Below are 27,170 nucleotides of genomic sequence, written 5' to 3'. Positions count from 1 at the left end.
CCATACAGGTTTAGATTTGTTCCAGTCCTGTCAGTCTGTGGACGTTAACATCAAGTCCAAGGTGGCCTGAACAAATTTCAACTGCTTTTCAGCGTCGCTGCTCAGTGGGTGAGGATGCTGGTTACAGCAAATGGAAAGAGGGGGGTCATGGGTAAGAGCTGGGAGTGGTGACATTAACTGGAGAGAGGAGAGAGAGGGGGTCATGGGTAAGAGCTGGGAGTGGTGACATTAACTGGAGAGAGGAGAGAGAGGGGGGGTCATGGGTAAGAGCTGGGAGTGGTGACATTAACTGGAGAGAGGAGAGAGAGGGGGGTCATGGGTAAGAGCTGGGAGAGGTGACATTAACTGGAGAGAGGAGAGAGAGGGGGGGGGTCATGGGTAAGAGCTGGGAGAGGTGACATTAACTGGAGAGAGGAGAGAGAGGGGGGGTCATGGGTAAGAGCTGGGAGAGGTGACATTAACTGGGAGAGAGAGAGGGGGGTCATGGGTAAGAGCTGGGAGAGGTGACATTAACTGGAGAGAGGAGAGAGAGGGGGGTCATGGGTAAGAGCTGGGAGAGGTGACATTAACTGGAGGAGAGAGAGAGGGGGGGTCATGGGTAAGAGCTGGGAGAGGTGACATTAACTGGAGAGAGGAGAGAGAGGGGAGGGGGGGGTCATGGGTAAGAGCTGGGAGAGGTGACATTAACTGGAGAGAGGAGAGAGGGGGGGTCATGGGTAAGAGCTGGGAGAGGTGACATTAACTGGAGAGAGGAGAGAGAGGGGGGTCATGGGTAAGAGCTGGGAGAGGTGACATTAACTGGAGAGAGGAGAGAGGGGGGGTCATGGGTAAGAGCTGGGAGAGGTGACATTAACTGGAGAGAGAGAGAGGGGGGGGTCATGGGTAAGAGCTGGGAGAGGTGACATTAACTGGAGAGAGGAGAGAGAGGGGGGGTCATGGGTAAGAGCTGGGAGAGGTGACATTAACTGGAGAGAGAGAGAGAGGGGGGTCATGGGTAAGAGCTGGGAGAGGTGACATTAGCTGGAGAGAGGAGAGAGAGGGGGTCATGGGTAAGAGCTGGGAGAGGTGACATTAACTGGAGAGAGGAGAGAGGGGGGGGGGTCATGGGTAAGAGCTGGGAGAGGTGACATTAGCTGGAGAGAGGGGGGTCATGGGTAAGAGCTGGGAGAGATGACATTAACTGGAGAGAGAGGGGGGGTCATGGGTAAGAGCTGGGAGAGGTGACATTAACTGGAGAGAGAGAGAGGGGGGTCATGGGTAAGAGCTGGGAGAGGTGACATTAGCTGGAGAGAGGAGAGAGGGGGGTCATGGGTAAGAGCTGGGAGAGGTGACATTAGCTGGAGAGAGGGGGTCATGGGTAAGAGCTGGGAGAGATGACATTAACTGGAGAGAGGGGGGGTCATGGGTAAGAGCTGGGAGAGGTGACATTAACTGGAGAGAGAGAGAGGGGGGTCATGGGTAAGAGCTGGGAGAGATGACATTAACTGGAGAGAGGGGGGGTCATGGGTAAGAGCTGGGAGAGGTGACATTAACTGGAGAGAGGAGGGGGGTCATGGGTAAGAGCTGGGAGAGGTGACATTAGCTGGAGAGAGGAGAGAGAGGGGGGTCATGGGTAAGAGCTGGGAGAGATGACATTAACTGGAGAGAGGAGAGAGGGGGGGGTCATGGGTAAGAGCTGGGAGAGGTGACATTAGCTGGAGAGGGGGTCATGGGTAAGAGCTGGGAGAGATGACATTAACTGGAGAGAGAGGGGGGTCATGGGTAAGAGCTGGGAGAGGTGACATTAACTGGAGAGAGGAGAGAGAGGGGGGGGTCATGGGTAAGAGCTGGGAGGGTCATGGGTAAGAGTCTGGGTAAGAGCTGGGAGAGGTGACATTAGCTGGAGAGAGGGAGGAGGGGGTCATGGGTAAGAGCTGGGAGAGGTGACATTAGAGGGGGTCATGGCTGGGAGAGATGACATTAACTGGAGAGGGGGGTCATGGGTAAGAGCTGGGAGAGGTGACATTAACTGGAGAGAGGAGAGAGGGGGGTCATGGGTAAGAGCTGGGAGAGATGACATTAACTGGAGAGAGGGGGGGTCGTGGGTAAGAGCTGGGAGAGGTGACATTAACTGGAGAGAGAGGGAGGGGTTGTCCAGAAGCAGAATGTATTAACACACTTGGTTTGACCACCAGACGACAGAAAGACAAAATAAAATATATTTTACATTGGAGTCATTTAGCCCAGGGTTCCTCCTAAATGAAATACAAGTGTTGATATTAGTTTGCAGGACTCTTTACCTCAACATTACTGTGTATTTATGACGTCTTTTAAGACTTTATCTGGTAGATGTTTACTAAGACACTTTTCCATCTGTTTGACCACAAATCAAAAGACAGTACTTTTGCCAAAATGTTAAGATGAAAAATGGTTGAAAAATGTATCTATGACTTCATTTCCCAAAAATATAGAGACTCATAGCTTTCATATGACAAGCTCCTATAAACGGTGGTGCTCGTGGGTCCTTTTCGATGGAAATGGCCCTGACAAAACAACAGTTTACAATTAAATCCTGATTGCAGGGGAGGCATGCTGATGACAACTGCTGCTGAAATACATTCACAAGAGACAACTTCAAAAAGCCAGAATGATATTTGTCGGAGTCTAACCTTTCCCATGAGGTACTGGGAGTACGGACGTGAAAAGCCTTTATGGTTGCGCTGCTGCACTTCAGAAGTGCATCTTTGATCTTGCCTGATGTTTGCCTGCCATTACTCTACCCCTGTACGCACCACAACATACCTGACGTGGAGACTTCAGATCCATCTAGAGAACCACCAACCCTGCGGTGTGACAAAGGGACCAACCACTGCTGTTGATGTAAGTTGGGCCCATTCTTACACATATATTTATGTATTCTCTGTAAAGGCCTTCGAGGTGTTGAGAATAACGAGGTTCTGAATAATGCTGGTGTCTGAATAGAGGGGCTGGGTGCAATAATGACATTTAGACTGAATGCCTTCCCTTTTGTGTTACTGGGTATGGCTGACTGTGACTGGACTCGCTGTTCCACATGAGTGAGTGAGTGAAGCAGAGAACCCCACACACACACACACACCAGAGCAAGGACAATTATACATCACTGAACTACCGTCATCCCTGCCGAGCTCCACACTAACGCCACACACACACACAAATTCAAAGAGAGCTGGGGTGGAGAGTGAGAGAAGTAGGCAAGAGAGAGGGACGTAGTGAGAGAAACAGAGATGAAGCGGCCAAGAATGAGCGTGTGTGTGCGTGCGCTAGTATTAGGACAGTGAGCGAAAAGGAGAGATAGAAAAAGAGGAGGATGAGATTGAATGCAGATGACATGGAGCTTTTGGCCGGTATGGGAAAGAAATGCTGCTGTATGGTCTCATGTAGCTAACTGGCTAATTGTTTCACACACTGCTCAGATAGAGATGTATCAATATACAGGCGTTGCTCAGATAGGAGGTGGGAGTTAGAACAGGTGCTGGAGAGGAGGAGGAGGAGGAACGGCGTGTGATTAAATGACTTAAAAAAGAAGGAGAAGCTCATCTACAAAGCTGCTATCATTAGAGCTGATTAAATGTGCCATGTTTTGGGATTTACAGGGTGGAGACTATCAGCCACTGAGACTCTAGAGTTTATCTTTCTTTCGCCCTTTCACTCTCCTCTCTCCTCTTAACTTTCATCTAGTCATTAACTTCGCAATGAGATTGATGTAGCATCTTCGTTTTGAATGGAGCTTAACAGCTATTTAGCATTCTGGACAAAACATCTCAGAATTAGCAAACTGATCAACTAAAGTGTGACTAAAAAAGGTCTCAAATCAAAATGCAGATTGTGTGTTCTACTAGGAGAAAATAAAATGCACAAACCCACCACACACACATACACACACATTTGGTTCTCTAAAATACCCAGAAACAGCAAGGAGCCAGCATCATCACTCCAATCCCCAAAACTGAGATTAAACACAGCCCAGATTACCAGGGCCTCACATATGAAATTAATCTCCAATCTCCCTGGCTGATCCCTGGCCTGCATTGTCCTCCCAGCAGAAACAGTTCGGTTCCCAATGTCCCCATGCACAAATCTCTCTGCTCTGAAACACTCAAAACATCCCTCCATCAAGATGAGCCCACTCATCATCATCATCAAGATACCCATGATCAGCTCCAACAGAAATCCTCATATCTCAATTACAGCCCCACCAGAAAATATCACTAAACCTCACAATACTGTATGATACAATATTATCTACAAAAGTTGCATTGAAAATGGTGTGCAATCGTGAAGACTGGCCTGGGTACATGTGATGTTAACAGTTAGTAAGACATAGGTTGGGGGGGGGGGGGTGAACGCATGAGCATATTCAATTCTGAACGGTCAAGTCCTGTGAGCCTATACACTGGGTGTACAAAACATTAGGAACACTCCTAATATTGAGTTGCACCCCCTTTTGCCCTCAGAACAGCCTCAATTCATTGGGGTGTGGACTCTACAAAGGTGTCGAAAGTGTTCCACAAGGATGCTAGCCCATGTTGACGCCAATGCTTCCCACAGTTGTGTGAAATTGGCTGAATGTCCTTTGGTTCGTGGACCATTCTTGATGCACACGGGTAAATGTTGAGCATGAAAACCCCAGCAGCGTTGCAGTTCTTGACACATTCAAACCGGTGCGCCTGGCACCTACTACCACACCTCGTTCAAAGGCACTTTAATATTGTCTTGCCCATTCACCCTCTGAATGACACGCATACACAATCCATGTCTCGATAGGAGTACCACAGTATGAGTCACAATACCAGTAAAACCTAGAGGTCAAACAGGGAAATGGTGCCAATCGTTTTCCACCATTCATTTTCCCTATAAAGGATTTTACAAACATTTAAAATAAGGGCTGTGTTTAGTTTAGGCTTACCCAGGCGTGACATTTTGATAACAGTGTAAATTTCTTCACATTTTCAAACAGTCCATTTATATTTTCCTGCGGGGCTTTACATTTGGGTGAGTTTTGTTAAAAAAAGAATTACACATTTTTTAATTTTTTTAATCGCCTGAGTAGCCTCGTTTCACTGCCAAAAATAAAATGTAACTATTGTTCAGCAAAATAACAACCCAATGTCAAATACAGGTAGCCTAGTCAAATAATTAACATCCAAACACATTAACCATTACTCTCTCGCGGGAATTCCACTAATGGTCTGTATGTCGCCAAAAATGTGCTGCTCATTCCGTTTGCTCGAAAATGGAGGAATGGTATAAAAAAAGACTAAGGCCCGTGTCCATAGAGACACTTACCAGCTCTACTGGTGGTACTGCTACTACCAGCAGTACTACACCTGCACCTGTCAATGACCAAAGTTCTTCTGCTTCCACAAGCACATCCAATGCTAGCATCAGTAATTCTACATTTGTTGTTTGCCCAGTTAGCATGGACACTGACTGTTGTGAACTGATGCAGCCAACAACAGACAGGGACGTTGGACCATCGAAGAGGCGCGAACATAATGAGAACTACATTGATTTGGGGTTCACTTATATTAGGAGTAGTGCCTTTCTTTAGCCACAGTGTGTTAAATGTGCAAAAGTACTATCTCACAACTGGATAAATTGAGCGTGCAAGCACGCCCTTTCATGCCCTGCCTCCAGTCAACTTTACGATATCTGAACAAGAGAGCCTAATCAAAATTGCAACAAGCGGTTCTGTGAAAATTGAATTTAAATCAGAAGCCACTGGCAGATTTCTGGATTGGGCTGCGCTCAGAGTATCCTGCCTTGGCAAATCGCACTGTTAAGACACTAATGCCCTTTGCAACCACGTACCTATGTGAGAGTGGATTCTCGGCCCTCGCTAGCATGAAAACTAAATACAGGCACAGACAGTGTGAAGAAAATGATTTAACACAGAGATTCTCTCCAATACAACCCACCACTGCAGAGTTATGTGCATCCTTTTAAACACACACTTCTCATTGACCTGTGGAGCTATTGAGAGCCCGGCCTCTCTCAATAGCACGTCTGTACATGCTCATTGAGTCTGTACATAGTCAAAGCTTTCCTTAATTTTGTATCAGTAAGGTATTCTGCCACTGTGTACTCTCTGTTTAGGGCCAAATAGCATGATCCGTTTTTTTGGTTAATTCTTTCTAATGGGTCAAGTAATTATCTTTTTGTTTTATCATGATTTGGTTGGGTCTAATTGGTTGTGTCCACTGAGCGTGTCCACTGAGCCGTTGGGCCCACCCTGCAACCACATTGGATAATGGTGGGCAGGCCTCTTGATAGCAGTCACTCAAATGCGAGGGGCTAAAGCTCATTGGCTATAACTTACATTTCTAGGGGGCTGGCACATGTGGGGGGAAATGTAGGCAAAATGGTGCCACACAGCTTCAAGAAAAGTCGCTTTCAAACTAGGAATTACTGTCTTAATGGAGGTAAGACAGCAATTCTGCTCATAGATTATGCATGTAGGAACTACACATTGACACAACCCGTCCTAAGTGGGAGATTTAAAAAATACTTTGTGTGAAGACCCGCTGTGTGATAATAGAAGATGGAGAAGGTCATTCTGTAAAAGGTAATTACACAACAGAACAGAGTTGAGTGCCGACATGGAGATAACACCCAAGCTACTATAAAGAAATAAATACTACTTCTATACCCTTGAAAAGAAAATGTATTGTTAGTAAAGAAAGCATGTACGCTAGCCTGTGATGCATTGTTAGTTCGTAAATCCTACAGACTAGGACCTCGTTCTCCTATTCCAGCCTGGTCTGTGGTCATTGGGCCCTGTGCCTGGCTGTAGCCTAGTGACAGGTGACTGAACAACGTGATCACTGACTGTCCCGGAGGTGACAATGGGCTCTACTAATTATGACTATGGATGACCTGTCTGAGCTGTCAGTGTATGAGAGAGTGAGAGACTTGAATGTGTGTGTGTGTGTCGGTGTGTGTGTGCGCGCGTTTGTCTGTGTGTGTGAGTAAGTGTATGAGGGCATTCATACATGCGTATGTTTGTGTGTGTGCATCCGTGTGCGTGTGTGAGTAAATGACGACATTTTCTCAATCAACATCGCTGTTCAAATACAGCTAAATCACCACAGGCACCAGGTGGATATGTACGGATACAGTTCAGGGAATGTGTGGCCCGTATGTCACTACCTCACAGGAGTGGCATTTGAAAGTCATTTTTTTCTAAATCTGTTTTTTGGCAGAAATGCCCTTCAGGTGCCTTAACAAACTTGTATGCCATCTATAAATATGAATAAAAATGGATAAATTAGGATTTTAATTGGTTTAGCCACAGAAAAATACAGGGACCTTCCCACTTGCCATGATTGCCTGAGATAATGGGCTGGACGTTTTAATGTGTCTTTTTTTGAAAGATATCATGAAGAACTGAAAAAGTGTTGCTACTGCTCTCAACATTGCTGCCCGGAAGTTAGTAGAGCTATCGACAAAGATCATTGGAAAGTTGTGATGGACTACTTTCTGGAAAACGATCGTGCCATGCTGACTCTGACTCTGAAAATGAATCAGACGATGAGGAAATCCCTGATTTAGGTAAAAGCATTTTAAATTGAACCAGACATTGTAATGGTCTTCTGGTGTGATGGGGAAGAAATTATGATCAACAGTGTCGTCACGGAAGAAGTTGACCGAGTTTTGAAATCAGTGGAATGACCGGTGGAAGTAGAGAGATGATTGCTGAATGCGTAGCGAGTCTAAAAGAAAAACACAGAAGGCTGTTGTATAAAACACCCGTCTCAGGATTACATCTTCAAACTAAGGGCAACCATGGCATCCATGACAGAGAGGGAGAAGCATTCATTTATGTATACAGGTAACAGTCTAGCTACATTTTCAGATATTATACATTTCAAATTTAGTCAGGAAGTTGTTTTCATTGCAGGCTCAAATCTAATTTTATTTGTCACATGCGCCGAATACAACCTTAATGTGAAATGCTTACTTACAAGCCCTTAATTAACCAACAATGCAGTTCAAGAAATAGAGTTGAGAAAATATTTACTAAATAAAAAGGTATCTGAAAGTAAGAAGAAAATTGAAGGGGGGGGGTATGTCAGTGTAAATAGTCTGGTGGATTAATTGTTCAGTAGTCTTATGGCTTGGGGGTAGAAGCTGTTAAGGTGCCTTTTGGTCCTAGACGTGGCGCTCTGTTACCGCTTGCTGTGCAGTAGCAGAGAGAACAGTCTATGACTTGAGAGACTGGAGTCTTACCATTTTTTGGGCCTTCCTTTGACACTGCCTAGTATATAGGTCCTTGGATGTCAGGAAGCTTGGCCCCAGTGATGTACTGGGCTGTACGCTCAACCCTCTGCAGTGCCTTATGGTCAGATACCGAGTAATTGGCATACTAGGCTGTGATGCAATGCTCTCGATGGTGCAGCTGTAGAACCTTTTGAGGATCTGTGGACCCATGCCAATTCCCTTGAGGGGGAAAAGTTGTAGTCGTACCCTCATCACAACTGTCTTGGTGTGTTTGGACTATGATAGTTGGTTGGGGATGTGGACACCAAGGAACTTGAAACCCTCGACCAGTAGAACTTCAGCTCTGTCAATGTTAAAGTGGGCCTGTTCAGCCCCTCTGTTCATAAATTAAAGTGTACTGTTAGCTAGCTAACTAGCTGACATTAACCGGCTGGCTCGCAAACTAACGTTACGTTTATGATCTGTAATATTATTAGTACCTCAGAAACTATTTGCATTGCTAATTATAGACTAATGTTAGCTAGATAGCTAATATTGAACCTAGTTGGTTAGCTTTAGCTACCTGCACATTCATGCATGGTAGTATGAGTTGGGATTATGGTGCATTGTTTAGCTAGCCACATTTCAAAAAAAAATACTTTACTAAAACATATTTTATTTGTAGTGTGTGTTTACCAGAGACGGTCATGTGAAGAACATGACCTGCATCAAAGTCAGATTATGATATTGGCCAAGGACTAGATAAAATGTATTTTTAACACTACTTTTTGCTACTAATTTCACCACTTGAAATCTGTGGTTGTTCACTATACTACCTTAAATCACTCTGTTTAGCACGTAACTTCACATGTGAATCCTTAAAGAGGTGGGTGGGGCTAAGGCTTTAGAGGGTGTGAATGATACTGGATGGGTCTAGACAAAGAGCTCTCCAGTAGGTGTACCAAAACATTCACAGCACATTTTCTCAAAAGTGGGGTTACAAGTTTATCAACTTACAAAGTAGAATTACTTTCCCATTGTTCCCCCAACTGTCGTGTATGATATACCATTTTTTTATAGCTCTTGAGTCTCTACTTTTAACGAATGTAAAAAACACAATTTCAAACGTTGCTACATAGGACCGAATTCAGGCGGTGGCTCACATATCAATCTATCGCCAACATAATGCTATAAACTCTGGCAAAAACAAGCCTGTGTTTTGCATTCCCCTGTTCCTGATGTTAGCAACAGAGCGGCAGTGTTGCTAAGGAGCTTACCAGCCTAACGGAGTGAGTAATGTCTTATTGATGATTAGATACAGCGGCTTGAAGCTGCCTTTTCCAACAGCATGGGCCACGAGATACACCCTCACACAGAGAGAAGGGGGGGGGGGGCAGTCAGCTCTTTCTACAGCCAAAAAGGACAGTCATACTGTCTTATTACCTCAGCTTCCCTCATCCTGACTCTTTCCATTCCAGCAAACACAGACTAGTCAGTCAACGCAGACGAGCAGAACAAACAGAGGGAGAGGAAAAAAAAGAGAGAGAAAAGGGATGGGATGAAGAGAGAGAAAAAAAGGAAAGGAGCGAGAGAGATTATGGAAAAAGGTAGACAGAAAAGAAAGATGTTCAGGAGAGAGGGCGAGGGAGGGAGAGAAACAGGAGGGAAATTAGGAGAGGGAGGGATAGTGATGAGGGTTCATAATCATCTGTTACTAGGCCGTCATTGAAAAGAAGAATTTGTTCTTAACAGACTTGCCTAGTTAAATAAAAGGTCAAATAAAAAAAGGATAACATGTGGCGGTTTAATTAAATGAAAATGACCTCTGAGTAGTAATGTAGAGGAGAGGACACGCATCCTGTGTCTACCACCACATCACAAAATTAACTGGGATCCGAACTGCGTTCTCCTATTTTTCCTCTGCAATCTACCTTCAAAATGCTACAGCCTATTATTGAATGGGTGGAAATCAGAAGTGAACATGGACATATCCCTCTCTCTCTTACATCTATAACGTATATATACAAACTGGGAGGTGTAGAGGTTTTCAAACGACAAAGGCATACATTCCCCATGGTAACGGCTAGAGACCATTAGGAGTTGGGACTGTCACGCCAGCCCGCTCATTAGGCAGCCGTCAAGGGTGGCAGATTAACGAAGGCGGAATTTTCTGAGCTAAACTGACCACGACGCACTTCCAACAATAACACTTAAAACCTCACATAATTCTACCCAGAAACAATGACAATCTCTCTCAACAAGTGGGATTTTTAGGTGAGCGCTGATGACACCCTGTGATAAGCAGTGCCCACTTTGTCAAAGGCAGGGGTGCAAAAGTATTCTGCTTGTGCATTGCCAGTGCGCCTCTCCAGGGTGCTGTTGGAGACGAGTCACTCCACCAACGTTCCATCAAAAAAAAAAATCCAACATAAATCATGTAGCAGATCTAGTCTATGGTAGAAAGAGTAGTTTACAGGCTGGAGACTAAATGTATCACAATGTAATGAGACAGACACTTTCTTTACATCATGAATGTTTCTCCCATCACATAGCCTAACCTAAAAATTTGCCAAAAAAACAAAACAAAATGCTGTCATGGTAACAAACATGTAGAATGGACAAATCACTGTTGTTCAGGAGTGTCACCCCATTGTCATGATCAGTGGCTTCAAACTTGCATCTGTACATTTTTGACAAGCTGATCATAGCAACAAAAAAAAATATTTCAGCGTCTCCCGCTGTGTAAACACATTGCAAATAGGTTCACGATAACTCCTGATAAAGTTGGGTAGCTGATATTCAGAGCTGAAATAGACAAATTGATTAGTCACAATGACCTGTTTTACAAACTGTGGACCTACCAAATTATGTGCATTCATCAAATTCCATTGCAGCCGACATGGTAGGCTACACCCCAGTAAGCACGAGCCAACGTTGTCACGCCTTGGTCATTGTATTTTGTGTTTTCGTTATATATTTGGTAAGGCCAGGGTGTGACATGGGTTTATATATTGTATTTTTGCATTGGGGTTTGTAGTATTTGGGATCGCGGCTGAGTAGGGGTGTTGTATAGGCGTGGCTGCCTGAGGCGGTTCTCAATCAGAGTCAGGTGATTCTCGTTGTCTCTGATTGGGAACCGTATTTAGGTAGCCAGGGTTTCACTGTGTATTTCGTGGGTGATTGTTCCTGTCTCTGTGTAGTTTCACCAGATAGGCTGTATTAGGTTTCACATTCCGTTTTGTTGTTTTGCATTTGTATAGTTATTTCATGTATCGCTCTTCCTTCATTAAAGACATGAGTAACCACCACGCTGCATTTCGGTCCGACTCTCTTTTGACAAACGAAGAACGCCGTTACAAACGTCTTACGGTGGTCTTTTTTTGGTCCTGTCAGGACATCTTTTTTTGGTGTTTTACAAACGGTAGGCTTACCACATAGATGGATGGGCATTCATAAAATGACATTTCAGGCAACACTATAGGCTACACCTCAGTAAGCACAGACCGACACCTTTTGGAAGTATTTTTTCGGTGCTGTCCCGACCAGCCTTGATTTCCACATCCACTGACATAGTTTTTTTTATCCCGTCCTGACCAAATAGACGTCTATGTTTGGTTCAGATTATATCCGGTCTGGACCAGCCTTGATTTGTCCCAAACAGACACGTCTATAAAGGACTTATTTTCAACTTTGATTCAGAACCAAAAATTAGCCTGACTTCAACATCTGGAAAATATGGTTTTTTTTCAACATCCAGAAAATATTAATTTTCATCTTCCTGGAAAATATGCATTTTAAACATTTAATTCAGAACTTAAATTGAATATAACATCTGGAAAGTTTGTGTTTTTGACATAATTTTACTGGGACTATTCTAGTTTTGTGGGGGGAGGGGGCAATTTGTGGTCTCACAGCACGGCAGAATGGCAAGGGCCCTGAATACAGTCCATCAGCTATGAGGCTTTCCCCTGTATTTACATAACTACCATGGCAACCACTGGTTAACCTATGGGCCGCAGCCAGCAGAGGATTGGCTCAGTGCTGTTAAGAACTTAAGTCAGTCAACCACAGCGCAAAAATCAATATGACCTCTCTCTCTGTGTGTGTGGTTTATCTATAACGCCAACAGCAGCTCTCTGCTCTGTGAGAGGAGAGGGAGAAGGAGAAGGAGAGAGCTGTTGTGATGACAGACTGGAGCCCCTCTGATGCCAGCGGAGCTGAGCAGGTAGGCGACTCAGCAGTTCATCTTTATCATGACCTTGCAGCTTTCCTATTCCCGCTTGGAGAGAGGAGAGATAGCCCAGCAACAGCAACAGCAGACTGTACTGTGTGTTCCCTTGATAGGAGACCTCACAAAACACGCACACCTGAGGGACCACAGGGCATTATGCTCAGCTTTCTGGCTATACATACACCTGCTGAGAGGCACGTGGTCAGACACACCCTCGCAGTCTGCCAACAAAGAGAGTGAATGCTGCTACACCAACTTCTGCTAGCACACCACATGGTGTCAGAGGGAGGCTGGGCCTAAACGGAGACTCCTCTTCAATCACACAGACAGCTTCCGGTTAGCTTGTTAGCCTGCTCGTCTCATACCGCTCACATCTGCAATTAGAGATCGACATTGAGAGAGAAAGAGAGATGTTCCCCTTCAGTGGTCCTCTTAGCACAAGAACACGCGCACACACACACACACACACACACACACACACACACACACACACACACACACACACACACACACACACACACACACACACACACACACACAAGATTGCATGATTGTGCCTTGTTTGAGTGTTGCCTAACCTTGAGTCATAGTAGAAGCTGATTGGTAAGGCTGCTCCAACAGCTCTTACAACAACACAACTGTTTGTCAGCAAGCTTGTTAGCATAGTCATTGATTAGCTACAGTATCTCCAGCACTGCCTCATCAAACAACAAGAACGTGTGAGGGAGGGGATGGAAAAAGAGAGGGAGAGGAGGGGCAGTGTAGACTCTAGAGGGACGGGAAGAGAGAAGGGGGGGCTTGGGGGTGGGTGTAGTAGGACACGGTCATGTGCTTTGTACCTGCAGCGCCAGCAAAAGCCCCAATTAATAATAAACAGAGTCCTGTTGCTCTGACGTAGCTAATAACAGCTGGCAATTACGCTAACAAGGCCATTATGGAGATGCTCAGGAGCTGCTGTTTGATTTCTGCTCTCTGTAGTCACACTGTACCGGATCACACAGTGTGTTAATAGGATGGGGAGAGATGTGGCCAGGATCGACTTTGAAATGGGCCTGTCCATGTCCTGAGGACGTTGGGAAAAGCCTTCAAAACCAGCCACTAGGGGCAAACGTGAGCGCTATTACCATGAAGTAGGCTTGGGTTTTGCTAAGGCGTTGTGGATGGTAATCCCCATGACTCTGGATCCGAAGGTGGCGTGTTCAATACCAGTGGTAGACACTCGTTTTTAAATTGTATGTTTTCAACCCTATCCCAAACCTTAACCCTTAACTGACCAATTCGGAATGAATGCCTAAACTTACCGTTTTAACCCTATCGAAAACCTTAATGTTTGGAGAGAATCTGAAGTCAAATTGGTAAAACCGTGAGATATTGATGTCATTCTCAGAGTCTGCCTTCATGCACACAGATACACTGATGTCTGAGATATGGGAATATTAGACGCCAATGTAGTAAGAAGTACATGAGGCAGTCTCGCTTTGAGTCCTGTCTTTCTGGGTACACTGCATTTCCATGTGTGTGTGTGTGTGTGGAGACTCAGTGTCTGGCTTCAAGCTAATCAGAAGGACAGGCAGCGAGGGAAATGTGATCAGTGGCCCACATCAAACACCAGGCATGATGAGAGTGCTCCTCAGACACAGGGACACGCGCACATACACCAACTAGACGAGCGACCGTCATCCCACCTCCACACACATATAGTGTGGTTTTGGAGCTACAAATCAAATCGCATGTCACGTGAGCCGGATACGACAGTCAAATGCTTACTTACAAGCCCTTAAACCAACAGTGCAGTTTTAAGAAAACACCGTCCCACCCCAAAAAGTAATAATAACAAATGCTTAAAGAGCAGCAGTAAATAACAATAGCGGCGCTTTATACCGGGAGTACCGGTACAGTCAATGTGCGGGGGCACCAGTGTCAAGGTAATATGTACATACAAGGGCATGTAATCAGGGTATAGTCTCCCCATCTCCCTCACCTCGCTTTCTCCCTCCCTAAGGGCTCTCTTTCCTCTTTCATACAGACATGATAGGCAGTTTTATAACAGTGTTAAAACTGTAAAGGCTTGTTATAGAGTCTGGCTCTGGGAGCTGAGCTTACTCTACAAACACCATTCTGACAGGAGGAGGCGGGGGGGGGTATGGAGGGAGGGGGAGATGGAAAGAGGGAAAGAGAGAGAGCCCTTAGTGAGTGAGGGATGGAGCACAGTGTATGGAAAATCCTGGATGAGGATACCTACTGAATAGTGTGTGTGTGCATGTGTACATTGAGAGCATTACTGAAACCATGGTGGTGACCAAGACTGCATTATGTGCAAGTGCGTGTATGTAATAGCAGTGGTTGCTGGCTGGCCAGACAGACAGAGCCAGTCTGAGCGCAGCCTTGAGTGCCGTTTAAGGACAACGCTAGCCAAGCTATAACAAACACACACACACACACTAACAGATCATAAATCAAGATACAGTACAACACAGCTGGGGTTTTGAAATGTGACTCGCATACACACACTGCTTCTGAAGAGAAATAAGGTAATGGACCTTTCTGTAAGTGTCACCTATAAAACAGAGAAAGGTGTGTGTGTGTGTGTGTGTGTGTGTGTGTGTGTGTGTGTGTGTGTGTGTGTGTGCGCGTGTATATAGTGTGTGTACTGTGAATATGTTTGTAGAGGTTCTATACATGTGCAATGTGAGTGTGAGTGTGTGTGTGCGCCTTTCTGCTTGTGTGGGCTTAAATTGCCTACCTGGAAGACAAATGTTCCTACAGTTTACGGCCAAACGTTATTTAGACTTTGGTCTGTTTGGAGATGAGATATTATGCCAATGTACCTCTTTCTCCATACGAGTTTGCCAAAGCACTGATTCCATTACCTCTAATCACTTACTACTGAGAAATACCGTTCTTTTATTACCAAGACAATGGCTGACATCCTCAGATGAATCTCTTACGATGTGCACATATTACATACAGTTGCTTTCCCACAGTAAGGTGTGACAGTAGTGGTGACTCGGGAGAGAGAGGTTCACTGTAATGAGAACTGGAGAGAAATTGTAGCTGCTACATAACTAAAGCACGAGAGAGAGACAGAGACAGAACAGATGATAGGAAAGAAGAAGGATGTTAGGTTAGGGGTCAGAGATAAGTTGCGAAAGGTTTTGCTGCTTGGATGAGACATTGCATCCGGTTTACCATCAGCCATGCTATTGTGACAGTCACTTGGCAACAATAGAGAATGACAAGTGAAATCTCTTTCACATCCTCATATCCCTCCACTCACCCTCTCTAGGCTTATATTATCCTCCTCTCCTTCACCTATTCTCCTTTCCTTAAATCCCCACCTACCTTGGTCAGTTGGGGGTGATATGATTGGCTCTTAGAGAGCAGGAAGTGGAGGTGAGAGGAACACACCGATGATAAGTTGTGACAGGGCAGGGAGAAACAGGATCCATGGTAACGGCAGTCAGGTCCCTTCCTATCAAGGCTATAGCATTTAACCCTGTGTAACTGAGGGAAGGTTTCTTGGCTCAAAGCCATCAATACATAGCCTGTAGATACACTACATGACCAACAGTATGTGTACACCTGCTGGTTGAACATCTCAGTCCAAGATCATGAATATGGAATTGATCCTCCCTTTGCTGCTATAACAGCCTCCACTCTTCTGGGAAGGTTTTCCAATAGATGTTGGAACATTGCTGCAGGGACTTGCTTCCATTCAGCCACAAGAGCATTAGTGAGGTCAGGCACTGATGTTGGGTGATTAGGCCTGGCTCGCAGTAAGTGTTCCAATTCATCACAAAGGTGTTTGATTGGGTTGAGGTCAGGGCTCTGTGCAGGCTAGTCAAGTTCTTTCACACCGATCGACAAACCATTTCTGTTCGGACCTCACTTTGTGCACGGAGGATTAGTCATGCTGAAACAGGAAAGGGCCTTTCCCAAACTGTTCCCGTCACTGGAACTAAGGGGACAAAACCATGAAAACCAGCCCCAGACTATTATTCATCCTATGTATTGGGGCAGGTAGTGTTCTCCTGGCATCCGGCAAACTCAGATTTGCCTGCTCGGACTGCCAGATGGTGAAGCGTAATTCATCACTCCAGAGAACTTTTTTCCACTGCTCCAGAGTCCAATGGCGGTGAGCTTTAAACCACTCCAGCTGACACTTGGCGTTGCGCATGGTGATCTTATGCTTGTGTGCTGCTCAGCCATGGAAACCCATTTAGTGAAGCTCCCGACGAACAGTGTTGTGCTGACGTTGCTTCCAGAGATTGCATGGCTGTGTGCTCAGGTGTGGCTGAAATAGCCGAATCCACTAATTTGAAAGGGTGTCCACATACTTCTGTATATAGAGTGCATCTAGAGTCCCACCAATGATGTTAACCCTTTGAGGAGTTGTTATACTGTCAAAAGTTTGGACACATCTACCCATGTAAGGATTTTTCTTTATTTTGACTATTTTCTACATCGAATATTAGTGAAGAAATCGAAACTATGAGATAACACATGGAATGATGTATTAACCAAAACGGTGTTTAACAAATCAAAATATATTTTAGATTTCAGATTCTTCAAAGTAGCGACCTGGGAGAACGCGCTTGGCATTCTCCCAACCAGCTTCACCTAGAATGTTTTTTCAACAGCCTTGAAGGACTTCCCACCAATGCTGACCACTTGTTGGCTGCTTTTCCTTCACTCTGCGGTCCAACTAATCCCAAACCATCTCAACTGATTTGAGTCGGGTGATTGTGGAGGCCAGGTCATCTGATGCAGCATTACACCACTCTCCTTCTTGGTCAAATAGCCCTTACACAGCATGGAGGTGTGTTGGGTCATTGTCCTGTTGAAAAACAAATTATAGTGGGACTAAGCCCAAACCAGATGGGATGGTGTCGCTGCAGAATGATGTGGTTGTCATGCTGGTTAAGTGTGCCTTGAATTCTAAATAAATCACTGAGTGTCACCAACAAAGCACCCCCACACATCACACCACCTCCTCCATGCTTCACGGTGGGAAGCACACATGCGGAGATAATCCGTTCACCTACTCTGCGTCTCACAAACACACAGCGGTTGGAACCAAAATGCTCGTGTTTCTTGGCCCAAGCAAGTCTCTTATTTTTATTGGTGTCCTTTAGTAGTGGTTTCTTTGCTGCAATTCGACCATGAAGGCCTGATTCACACAGTCTCCTCTGAACAGTAGATGTTGAGATGTGTCTGTTACTTGAACTCAGTGAATAATTTATTTGGGCTGAAATTTCTGAGGCTGGTAACTCTAATGAACTTATCCTTTGCAGCAGAGGTAACTCTGGGTCTTCCTTTCCTGTGGCGGTCCTCATGAGAGCCAGTTTCATCATAGAGCTTGATGGTTTTTGCAACTGCACTTGAAGAAACGTTCAAAGTCCTTGAAATTTTCCACATTGACAGACCCTCATGTCATAAAGTAATGATGGTGTGACGTAGAAGTCCGTCACTCGCTGTGTGTAAGCAGAGCCTAGTCAATAGAGGGCCTTTTAATCCTCGGTGGGACGGCTTGATCCAACAGATCCAGTGGATCTCCAGGGAACGCACAGACATTCCTGACAGATCAGATCACAGATCAGATCACAGGCAGTCGGACTCCAGCCAGACCCAGCTTTGCTTATCTCACTGATACGCTGACAGTTTAAAAAAACAGTGATATTAATATTATTAGCTCTGCTTTATTTGATATGGTGGACACTGGTGATGCAATCTGCCATAAATGCCATGGGATTGCCATGTAAGAATGTGGTGTGTAAAATCTTGCGATCTTTCTATATACCCCCGCAGCACCACTTAAACCTCTTCTTGTGAAATGTCTTATTGGGGCCTTTTTATTGTGTGTTCGCAACAAGACTGTTCCCACACCCTGTATGGCCCTGAAAACTGGGCTGCTTTAGGAGGGTGGGCTTCAGTAATGCTGCAGCATTAAAACACATCCCAGAAAACACAGCGGAACCACTTAACATGTAGCTTCGTGTCATGCTCCAGATCTGATGCGGCCGTGACATTAATTTGGTGGCCAATTAAGAGTTTCTCCCCGCGAGCTCCTCTCATATGTCTCATCAGTCCCGATTGCAGAGCACGAGCAGCAGATGAGACCGGAGATGCTAACATGGAGTTGAGGAAGTGCTTGCAATCTGCAAGCACACACACATGCTCTGTGCCTGACCAACTATTAAACAGAGTCGTAAAGGAACTAAGCCATGAGGTATATGTAACCAAAGTAATTTGGCATGACTGGTCTATACAAATCTAAACAGAATCATCGAGACTAATCTGTATAGGCCTAGCTGGATTAAACCAGCTACTATCAAAAACAGTTTACGGTAAAAAGTAGGTCTCCCTCGCCTGATACCAATCCCATTCCCACCCAATGGTCGTTTGGAGTCTCTAAATAGGGCTCTGATCCGATGTTGATGATCATTTACACTCAATAGTCTGTACATTCACATGTCATACACATGTATTGATGCACACACCTTTATGGTGTTTTTACACATTGTCCGTTTCAGTTAATTGTTGTGAACCCAATGCGGGTCGCTTACTTTATGGGCAGAGTAAACAGTCCCAACTAACACACCCATCAAAAAATTAAAAAAACTGAAACGAACTGAGGACATTGAGTGGTGGTCTACCAGGGTCTGTTGTGACGCCTCTAGCACGGAGACGCAGTGCCTTAGGGCTCCCGAATGGCGCAGCGGTCTATATACAGTATATACAGTGGGCTCCAAAATTACAGGTAACCCCGACTGGCAATGCACAAACAATATAATTATAAAGATAAACTCATAATACCAACGTGAGAAATTCTGTACTTTATTAATGTTTCAATGGAACCAACCAAAATCATACAATTGTTAACACAAAATATATTTCACTAAAATCAAGGTTTCATAATTATTGGCACTCCTCATTTAGGACTTAGTGCAACCACCTCTGGCAAGGATAACAGCATGGATTCCTCTCCTGTAATGTTTGACAAGGTTAAGGAACACATTTGGAGGGAATTTGGATCATTCATCCATGCAGATCCTTTCAAGATCCTTCACTTTCTTGTGTTTGCGCTTATCAACTGCCCTCTTCAAATCAGCCCACAGGTCCGGCGACTGAGATGGCCATGACAAAACAAAGATTTTTTTTGTCACAGAACCATTTCTGTGTGGATCTTGAGGTATGTTTTGGGTCATTGTCTTGTTGGAAAGTCCACTTACGGCCAAGTCCCAGCCTTCTGGCAGAGGCAACCAGATTGTCAGACAAAATTGCCTTATACTTGGTGGAATTCATTATGCCATCAATCTTAACCAGTGCCCCTGGACCTCTGGAATTAAAAACAGTCCCAAAACATCACTGACCCCCCTCCATATTTCACTGTGGGAATGAGGTGCCTCTCCTTGTATGCATCTCTGTTTCGATGCCAAACATGCCGATGCTGTATCTGACCAAAATGTTCAATTTTGGTCTCATCTGACCAGAGCACTTTCTTCCAGTCATAATTTAAATGACATTTGGCAAACTCAAAGTGCTTGCATCTGTGTCTTAGAGTCAGAAAGGGCTTTCTTCTGGCAATCCTTCCAAAGAGCCCGTGATTGTGGAGGTGGCGTCTGGTGGTGCTTTTTGAAACCTGGTGACCCAAAGACGCCACCAAGGCCTGCAATTATTTCACAGTGATTCTTGGGGATTTTGTTGCTTCTCTCAGCATCCTCCTCTCTATCCTGGGGGGCAAAATGCATTTTCATCCTCTTCACGTGAGGTTTTCAACTGTTCCATATCTTTTTACTTTTTTAATAAATCGCCCTGACAGTGCTCAGTGGTATACTCAAATCGTTTGTGGATCTTCTTGTAGCCATTACCAGATTTTTGAAGGTCTATGACCATCTGTCCCTTTTGAACTGCCAGTTCTTTTGTTTTCTTCATGGTGTTGGATGACAAAGGGATATTGCATGCGTGTTACCTAATTTTTATTCCCAAGTGAAACAGGAAGTGATGTAATGGCTCAATTCAATTCCTGGTTTAATTTCGGTAGATGTTATTTCCAATAATCTTTAAGGGTATCATTAATTGTGAAACCTGGATTTGGAGGATATTGATTTTGAATCAATTCAATAAATTATTTTGGTGGGCTCCATTGAAACAATTTATAAAGTACAGTATTTCTCATTGTTATTTTGAGTTTCTCTCCATAATGATATATTTTTAAGTATTGTTTGTGCATTGCCAGTCAGGGGTGCCAGTAATTTTGGAGCCCACTGTATACAGTAGTTTACCAAGCTACCAATTACTTCACACTGGAAGAAGTTAGACTACACTGAAGCTACCCGTAAGAAAAATATAGTAGTTCACTCTATCCAAACTACTACGGGAAAAATTATTATATCTAAATATGAAATGTCAGACTACAAATTGCAAGAACAGATCACCCTGGAGTCAGATGTTAACAGAATGTGTATTTTTTCCAAATTAAAACACAAATGAGGAATTACGTAGGTCTGCTGTCAAAAAAAGAAAGGACATTCTCAACAACTGAACACATTTTTATTTTAGAAAAAAAGTGTGTAGCTCCAGTAGTTAGCTACACTGTTACATGGCAAAAAAATAAGTAATTAACTACTGGAAACATTACCAAGATTTGAATTGAGTTATACTACCAACAAGCTACTGTAAAATGTAGTTACATTTCTAGTTGAACTACCTGTACTTCACTAACCTAACACTGCCGATTACAAGATCTGATGGAATGGCTTGTCCTGCACTTTGTAAAAACCCAGAGTGCATTGAGTAAATGTTGGAAAAAGATCTTTGTTCCTTTCTAAACATAGCAATGTGAATGCAAAGAAGACTAGGACCACAAAATAAGTGAATTGAACTGGCAAAATAGTTGAGTCCTCATTCAAAGGCAAGGGCAGTATGAATAAAAAGACAATTGCTTTGGTTTTTCTCTTTTTTACCCCAGAGTTCACTTTAAAGAGGACTGAGATCAGTTATTTTAAAAGAGGACTATGTGAAAACACCCTTAAGTTTACTAGAGCACTTCTGAACATGTTTTTGATGTCTGGATAATACAAACAAGTGTGTATTCGAGTCTGGATACACTCCCGCTCAAAAAGGTTGGATCTGTTTTGCCATCTGGAAAGACAAGACATTTTAATTGAATAGATTTTTTTGAATATTAATGACAAAAACGTGGTGTGGAAAAAGTGACTTAATTTGACCCATTGCTGTAGCCAGGGACCACTGTTTTGGATGGATATTTCTCAGGCCCTCTCTATACGGTGTGTGTGTGTGTGTGTGTGTGTGTGTGTGTGTGTGTGTGTGTGTCATCTAGATCAGAATGAGCTCACTGTGGTATAACAATACTGCCAAGACAAACAGGAGTCCTCTCAGACTCATTTAGGTTTGAATCCCAGGAACTAAATGAGTCACAAACAACAACGAGCAACAATAACCATCACTGAAGAAAAACCTGAAGAAAAGAAGAGGGAGCAGCTGATGGAAGAGGAACTGATTGAAAGAGCGGAAAGATAATGATTGGGGAAAAGAGGTGATGAGGGGATGAGGTAGAGGGATGAGGGACAGAGAGACCAAGGGATGGGGGGATAATCCGTGTCTCTTCCTATAATGAAGATGCCCGATTACAGTCTACCCTTAATCCTTTAGGCCCAAATGCGCACACACACCGAATGATCCCAATACAAAAATGCTGTATGCTTTCTGTACACTTGTTCTACTCCTGAGACCCAGTGCTAAACTATCAAGGCTGGCTTTCAACATTGCATACACTTCATCTGAGGCAGCAAGGTCGGATAATAGGGACAGCTACACAGAGAGAAAGAGAGAGAGGGATAACTGCAGTCCCAGAAAGAGGACAATGCCAGGAGCCAGGAAGTAGAGCATTCAATTAAGGGCATCGTGGCCTAGATGGTACACACTCCCACAATGCAGCTCTGCTTTGCCCTCTGTCCCTCTCCCTTTCCCCCTCTCTCTCAGTTAAGCAGTGAGGAGTGGCATACCTGAAACACACCCGTCTGCAGCATCATATGAACACCTTGGCCCCCCCAGGCACTCAAAGTGTTTAATAATTCAACAGCAGAATGCTACAGGAACACACACACACACACACAGGGAAACAGGACACCAGGGACCAACACACGCACACTGACTAAGGCTTCCCTACGCGCCGCTTGGAGACATTACTCTGGGGCTCAGAGAGTGTTGTGTCAGTGTTCAGGTAAAGCTGGAACACAGGACACCAGGCCAGACAGAGCCACAGGCCACTATAGTGCTGAACTCCCAGCTGCCTTTCATGATTTACATTAACTACTAATAGTATCTCTACAGATCCAAGCTATAGCCTACACACTGGCTTGTGAGACTGATCCAAGTGATAGAGAAAAGTCTCCGGACTGACATTTTAAAACCGGCAGCAGCAATCAGCCCATTTGACTTTATGGACTGGGATTAAAAGACTGTTTCTTCTACATGACACAGGAAGCTGTGCAGGTCCTAATCTAGGGACTTTTCATCTGTCATCTCCCATCTGGACTACGGCGACTCGCTGTTGGCTGGGCTCCCGCCTGGTGTTCAACCTTCCTAAATTCTCCCATGTCCCCTCACTCCTCCGCACACTCCACAGGCTTCCAGTAGAAGCTAGCATCCACTACAAAACCATGGTGCTTAACTACCCCTCCCTACCTTAAGGCTATGCTCAAACCCTCCACCCCAACCTGAGTACTCTGTTCTGCCTCCTCTGTTCTCTTGGCCCTCCCACCCCTACGGGACGGCAGCTACCGCTTAACCCAGTTCAAGCTCTGTCCCCGCCCATCTTCCGAAAACATCTGAAACCCAACCCCAATCTCTTAAATAATCCCACAGCACCCCCCCCACCCCACACAAAAACTAAAATAAATCTAGCCTTTCATGAACTAGCACTTGCATTTGACTTGTTCCTCTCACTAGCTCTGACTTTGCTGATGAATACTTTAGAGGAAAAACATACTTACTATGACTGAGATGTGGTTGTCCTATCTAGCTATCTTAAGATGAATGCACCAACTGTAAATTACTCTGGATAAGAGCATCTGCTGAATAACTGAAAATGTCAAAAGGAGTCAAAAGACGTGACATTCTGCTTGACTTGAAGCACCGTCTTATGAAGTGTTAATATCGCCTTATAAACATGCATACACCTTAGAAATGCAGTCATAGAGCATTATGACCCTGTATATCAAAGCAATAAGGCACAAAAGACCAATGAGACTGCTGCCATGCCCTTATTTGGCGGTCAGTCATGTGAAGGACCCAGTAGTCTCTGTGGCACATCTGTCCATCTTTTTACGAGGTGAATAAAAACATTAATCTCTCATCCAATTTCTAAAGACTAGCTCATAGCTGGTCAGAGCAACATGTTGTGTTAGCCCAGCCCCAACTCTTACCTAACCCCTATTCTATTTAACAGGATTTCTCCTCCCAGCTCTCCCCTCCTCTCCTCTTCACTTCTGTCCTCATCTCTTACCATTCCTCTCCTCTTCCAATTCCCTCTCCTCCTCCTCTCATACTCTTTCCATTTCCTCTCTCGTAGTGTTGAAGACAAGACTCCAATGGTCAAGAGACCGCTGCAAGTTAATAGACTATATGTCATATACAGGAAATGTCCCCGACTCCCCGCTGTGTTTCTCCCTTTCCTCTTTCTCCTCCCCTTCTTTTTCTGCTGACAGAGTATTAAAAGGGGAAAACACCAGACATCAGCAGGAGGGAGTTCAAAGGCTGAGCAGAACTCTGTTTAATGTGTTGCTATGGTGTTAACATGAAACGTCCGAGTAATATTTTTAGGGCAGAGAATTTTTTCCTGACCAAGAGAAATTCCAGGTGGAGCCTGAGGCCAAGTGTGTGTGTGTGTGTGTGTGTGTGTGTGTGTGTGTGTGTGTGTGTGTGTGTGTGTGTGTGTGTGTGTGTGTGTGTGTGTGTGTGTGTGTGTGTGTGTGTGTGTGTGTGTGTGTGTGTGCCTGCCCAGATGGTCCTTTTGTCCAAGCACAGAGCGCTGGCCAGAGACCAGATGGGAGGACAGATCCCTAAGCCCCACCACTGAGGAAACAAAAGTCAGCGGTCACAGAGAAAGATGTCTCCTCCAGAAGGGTAGCTGGAGGATCAAGAGCCAGTGAACAACCCACAGAGGTGTGCAGACAAAACACCAGCATACACAAGAACACCTGTCTTCGGGACCACTGTGGTGCACGTGTGAAGGAGATGAACAGAACCTCTGGAAATCCTTTTTAAATAGCCCCAATCAGTGTCTTTGTCATGCCGTGATTCTTTTCAAATGTTATCTTTATTTAACTAGACATGTCAGTTAAGAACAAATTCTTATTTACAATGATGGCCTACCCCAGCCAAACCCAGACGACGCTGGGCCAATCACGGCCGGTTGTGATACAGCCCGGAATCTAACCAGGGTCTGTAGTGAGATGCAGTGTCTTAGACCGCTGCGTCGCTCGAGTCCACTGAATGGTGCTAGTACAGACACCATGGCAACACAGGAGAGACTTTAGCTATAAGCATAGAAACTGAGTGGCCCCTCAATAGTCTGTCAGTAAGACGCACACACCCAAAACACACATGTCCATACTTCCACCTGGTTATGTGAATTCCAGGCACACAGTAGAAATTCCAATCTCCTCTTTGTTGGGTTCAGTGAAACTGATGGATTTATGAAGAACAAGGATCAGAAATCACATTCGAGCCTAATTTATGCACTTTCTGCTCCAAATCGGCATACCTGGAATTCTGCAAAGGCCATCATGCACACACAGTGCAGAACCATGGTTCAACACTCTACAACCTTTTTAATATACTCAATAACCACGGCACATTGCCCACTGAAATGACCTGTTTTAAACTTTTAATAATGTTCATCATTTATTACCATCGCTGTTATGCAACATGTCTGAACTGTTACAGTGGCCTATTCCAGGACCAGGAGGTTTTCCCTGGTACGCTAATCCGCTTTAATCCAACCATCCTCCCTCGATTCTGGCTGTCCAGTCAACAAACTGTTCCTCTGTGCCAGGGGGACTGAGGTAACAGGCCAGAGAGAAAATCTGCTATAGGGTCTTCAAGAAGAGGCCGGGGTATTTTGCCAAGCATTTCATCTGAACAAGCTGTTCACATGGGTTGCAAATGAACCGTTAAGATGCCGTCACATCAAAACCTACCTTTCATGTACGAGGTTAGTAACACTGTAGGCCTAATAAACCTAGTGATAAATAGTATTAAACCGTGACCGATAAATCATTCTGGGTTAGATAAACACAGAAAACCATGATAACCACTCACCAATGGTCAAATATATTTTCATAAGGTCGGAGACTCAATTGATATCAGTGTTTTACTGCCTGCGTCTCCAAAAGGTCATTCCTACGATAGATAACAGCACAACTGGAGCTGTCAGAGCGGTGGGCCGGGAAGGGAGGGAGGATGGATGTAGTAGGCTAACCTAAACAATAGCCGAGACCGCATAAAACCAACAGAGCAAGACATTTGCGTAACCGGTTGTAAAATAATGGACTAAAACGCACGATACCCCCTTATTTGGGCATGGGCTACTGTCTAGGTTTTTCTAAAACAGTTCCTACATAGTTTAGCCTACAAAATAGGCCTCATAGCTTTCCTTAATTTCAAAGTGGCTAGCCTGTCACACGTAATTTGTAATGACATAGGCTAGTTTACAAAAAGTGACATTCGATATCTCTATCATAGTGTATCCAACAAACACTCGTCTCATCAAACCAGACATGGGCTAACGCTAGCCTACAGTCCGTTAAATAGCCCGTCATAGATTACCTAACATCTCTGCTGGTTTCCAGTTAAACCCGGAGCCGAACGGTCCCTATACCGAAACGGATACCAAGTATCCAGCGCGAGAGTCCCGCTACATTCTGCAACAAAGTTTCAAAGGCCTACCAGATGTAAATTCATGCCCAATTAGCATTCACCACAATAGGGCAATTTGAAAAATGTTTTTAAGTAATAACACACTCACGTTCCGAGGATCTCTTTCAATTCAAATATTTTCTTGATGTCGTCGACTTGCTTTTTCCACGTCCCTTTCCCGGACTCTCCATTCTCCCGAGCCATGGTGGAACAGGGGAAAACCGGAGCAAACGATGCCAGTGAGTCTCAGCAGCCCCCCGAGATAACGCAGCTTTCCCACGCTTCGAGTTACACGTCCTGTTCGTGGGGAGCAGACCCACGCGCATAAAACGAGCTAGGTAGAAAACCTTTTCGACCTCGTGGTTTTCCCGCTGTAGAAATATCGCCGCAGCTCTCTAAAACAGGTCTCCTGTTTTCTTCGCTTATTTTTCTGTCTACAGCGTTCCGTTTGACCGATAACGAGCGTTCGCCGTCTGCGGTTGCACCTGCAGGGTTCAGCTGGTCTAGATGATCTTGACGTAAATTGTTTGGGGCTACGTGTCACCTTTGCGCGATCGCCTTGTCTCTCTCTTCCCTTCCAAAAAGTATTCTGTTTTAATTAAGTTCCCTGTTGATCCGTGTGGTGCGTAATGCGAGGAGCATTATTTAATCTAACCATGCTGATTGTGCCATCGGTTGTTATGGCAATGAGGGCGGGTAGGATGCTGCTCATCGCTCGACTTGACAGTGTGTGTGATAAAGTGTGTGTGTGACTGGATGTCTAGAGATAATTCGC

General features: G+C 44.7%; 1 protein-coding gene across 1 annotated transcript in view; it reads right to left on the bottom strand.

The window, feature by feature from the left end:
* Nucleotides 1-27,121, bottom strand: part of camk1da (calcium/calmodulin-dependent protein kinase 1Da) — a 113,529-nt gene extending 86,408 nt beyond the window's left edge. The window contains exon 1 of the mRNA XM_046328889.1: nucleotides 26,505-27,121. Within this exon, the coding sequence (XP_046184845.1) occupies nucleotides 26,505-26,599 (95 nt within the window). The 5' untranslated portion in view covers nucleotides 26,600-27,121. The remainder of the gene's footprint in view (nucleotides 1-26,504) is intronic.
* Between the last annotated feature and the right edge of the window lie 49 nt (nucleotides 27,122-27,170).

This window comes from Oncorhynchus gorbuscha, linkage group LG25 (assembly GCF_021184085.1).
Source record: "Oncorhynchus gorbuscha isolate QuinsamMale2020 ecotype Even-year linkage group LG25, OgorEven_v1.0, whole genome shotgun sequence".
NCBI classification, from domain to species: Eukaryota; Metazoa; Chordata; class Actinopteri; order Salmoniformes; family Salmonidae; genus Oncorhynchus; species Oncorhynchus gorbuscha.
The sequence above is the reverse complement of the archived record's forward strand: the minus strand, read 5'-3'. Positions and strand labels throughout refer to the sequence as shown.